Source organism: Prunus persica, chromosome G6 (genome assembly GCF_000346465.2).
Source record: "Prunus persica cultivar Lovell chromosome G6, Prunus_persica_NCBIv2, whole genome shotgun sequence".
NCBI lineage: Eukaryota > Viridiplantae > Streptophyta > Magnoliopsida > Rosales > Rosaceae > Prunus > Prunus persica.
The window spans coordinates 11901026-11903107 of NC_034014.1; the positions used below are offsets into that span (position 1 = coordinate 11901026).

At 40.5% G+C, this 2082-nt stretch overlaps 1 protein-coding gene across 1 annotated transcript; it reads left to right on the plus strand.

Annotated features, from left to right (window-relative positions):
* LOC18775422 (E3 ubiquitin-protein ligase PUB24) lies at positions 453–1753 on the plus strand. The gene has a single exon (XM_007207414.2). The coding sequence runs from the start codon at positions 492–494 to the stop codon at positions 1725–1727; it is 1236 nt and encodes a 411-aa protein (XP_007207476.1). The 5' UTR covers positions 453–491; the 3' UTR covers positions 1728–1753.

Genomic DNA, 2082 nt, shown 5'->3' on the forward strand with positions numbered 1-2082 from the left:
AACTCTAGAAACTGTAGTGCAAATGACTTTTCGTAATTTCCTTAATTCTTCTGACATCTACAGTTCCAAGTGCCGCCCACAAATTTTGCCGTCTTCGTTTCTTCAATCCCATGAAACTTTCCACAAGGTCGTCTGCATGGTCCACTCCACTAAATGGGGCCCGCCATGCCCTCATGGAATACGACTTCAGCTGCAACAAGTGGAAGTCTTTGGTGGATAACTAGAAGAAAGTTAAAGTAAATGTGATTTATAAATTCATCGTGGGTTGACCAACCCAATCAGAATAGGAAAGTTTGACTGCCAAAGCCGACATTTGAATAATATTACCAAATTGATAACAATTTTCAGTTGCGTACTGACATTGTTTTCAAACTTATCTTCACCAATTAAAACAAGCCCGCTTTCTCTTACCACAACACAAAAGTTTGTATATAAAAGCCAACCAGGGAATTTTACATTTGGAAAGAAGTCTTCGACTTACCCTAATTTCAATGGAGGAAATTCAGATACCTGAGTATTTCATATGTCCCATATCTCTTCAGATCATGAAAGACCCAGTAACGGTGTTGACCGGCATCACCTACGACCGCGAAAGCATCGAGCAGTGGTTTTCAACAACACACGACATGTCGTGTCCGGTCACAAAGCAGGCCTTGCCAAGAGACAACGCCTTGACGCCTAATCACACGCTCCGCAGGCTGATCCAGCAATGGTGCAAAGAAAATGCAACCAATGGTGTAGGTTTGATCCCAACTCCGAAACTTACCCTGAACAAGATCTATGTCTCTGGACTTGTCCAGGATCTTGGGGTTTCTCATTTGCAGGCCAACGCATTGAAAAAATTGGAAGCCCTTGCATTAGAGAATGCTCAAAGGAACAGGAGGTCCATGGGTGAAGCAGGTGTTGCCAAAGCTATGGTTTTGTTCATTGTAAGATGTTACAAGGAAGGTGCTCAAAGAAATGGTGTTCTAGAAGCTTTGAGAATTTTGCACCATGTTTGGAGTGTGGATGATGATCATGAAGTTAAGCTTATTGTCAATGGAAGCAATGACTTTCTTGAATCTTTGACATGGGTTTTAGGGTGTGATCCTGAGATGGATAACCATGCGATCCTCATGAAAAGCGAAGCGATACTAGTAATGAAAATGGCAATGGAAGTCATAACTGCAAGTCAGCTCGAGCGGTTGAATCTTGAATTTTTCAAGAATATTGTAATGGTATCTAAAGAGAAGATCTCCCAAGAAGCTCTCAAATCTGCACTGCTTGTTCTAATAGAAGCATGCCTGTTGGGGAGAAATCGAATGAAGATGGTTGAATCCGGTGCAATGTTCCAGCTCATCGAGCTCGAACTAGCAAGACCCGAAAGGCACATCACCGAGCTGATCTTCAATCTCTTGGCCAATTTGTGTGGCTGCGCTGATGGGAGAGCACAGCTTCTAAAGCACGCTGGTGGTATTGCTTTAGTGTCTAAAAGAATTCTTAGGGTTTCACCAGCAACAGATGATCGAGCGGTCCATATACTTTCATTGATCGCGATGTTCTCAGCGACACATGAAGTTCTTCAGGAGATGCTGTTAGTTGGAGCAGTGTCAAAGCTTTGCATGGTAATGCAAGGAGACTGTACAGCCCATTTGAAGAAGAAGGTTAGAGGGATCTTAAGGCTGCATTCTAATGTATGGAACAATTCACCTTGTATTGCTGTATATCTTGTAACAAGGCCAAGGTAACATTAATACTAACTTTTACATGATAATTTATTATTATTTGTATTTATTTATACAAGCGATATTAGAGGAAGAGCAAATCGAATGTAGAACTTCAAATACGTGACTAAATACTCATAATCAATTAAACTACAAACCCTTTTCCATAATTAAATCTTTTTATTGCCGGTATATATTCCCGAACATTTTGTTCAAGACTTTGTTATCGTGTAAAGATTAAGCGTGCAAATTGTGTATAACATTGACTTTTGTAATTGTAAACGGGCCTCAAATTACAAGCGGAACAAAACTCAAACAACAAGCAGGGAAACGTGTATTACAGCAACAGTTGACTTTGAATTAGGTTATCCTTTTCTTC

Bases quoted from the DNA above. Each gene is read 5' to 3' on its own strand.
- LOC18775422 (XM_007207414.2), top strand. From the start codon at position 492: ATGGAGGAAATTCAGATACCTGAGTATTTCATATGTCCCATATCTCTT.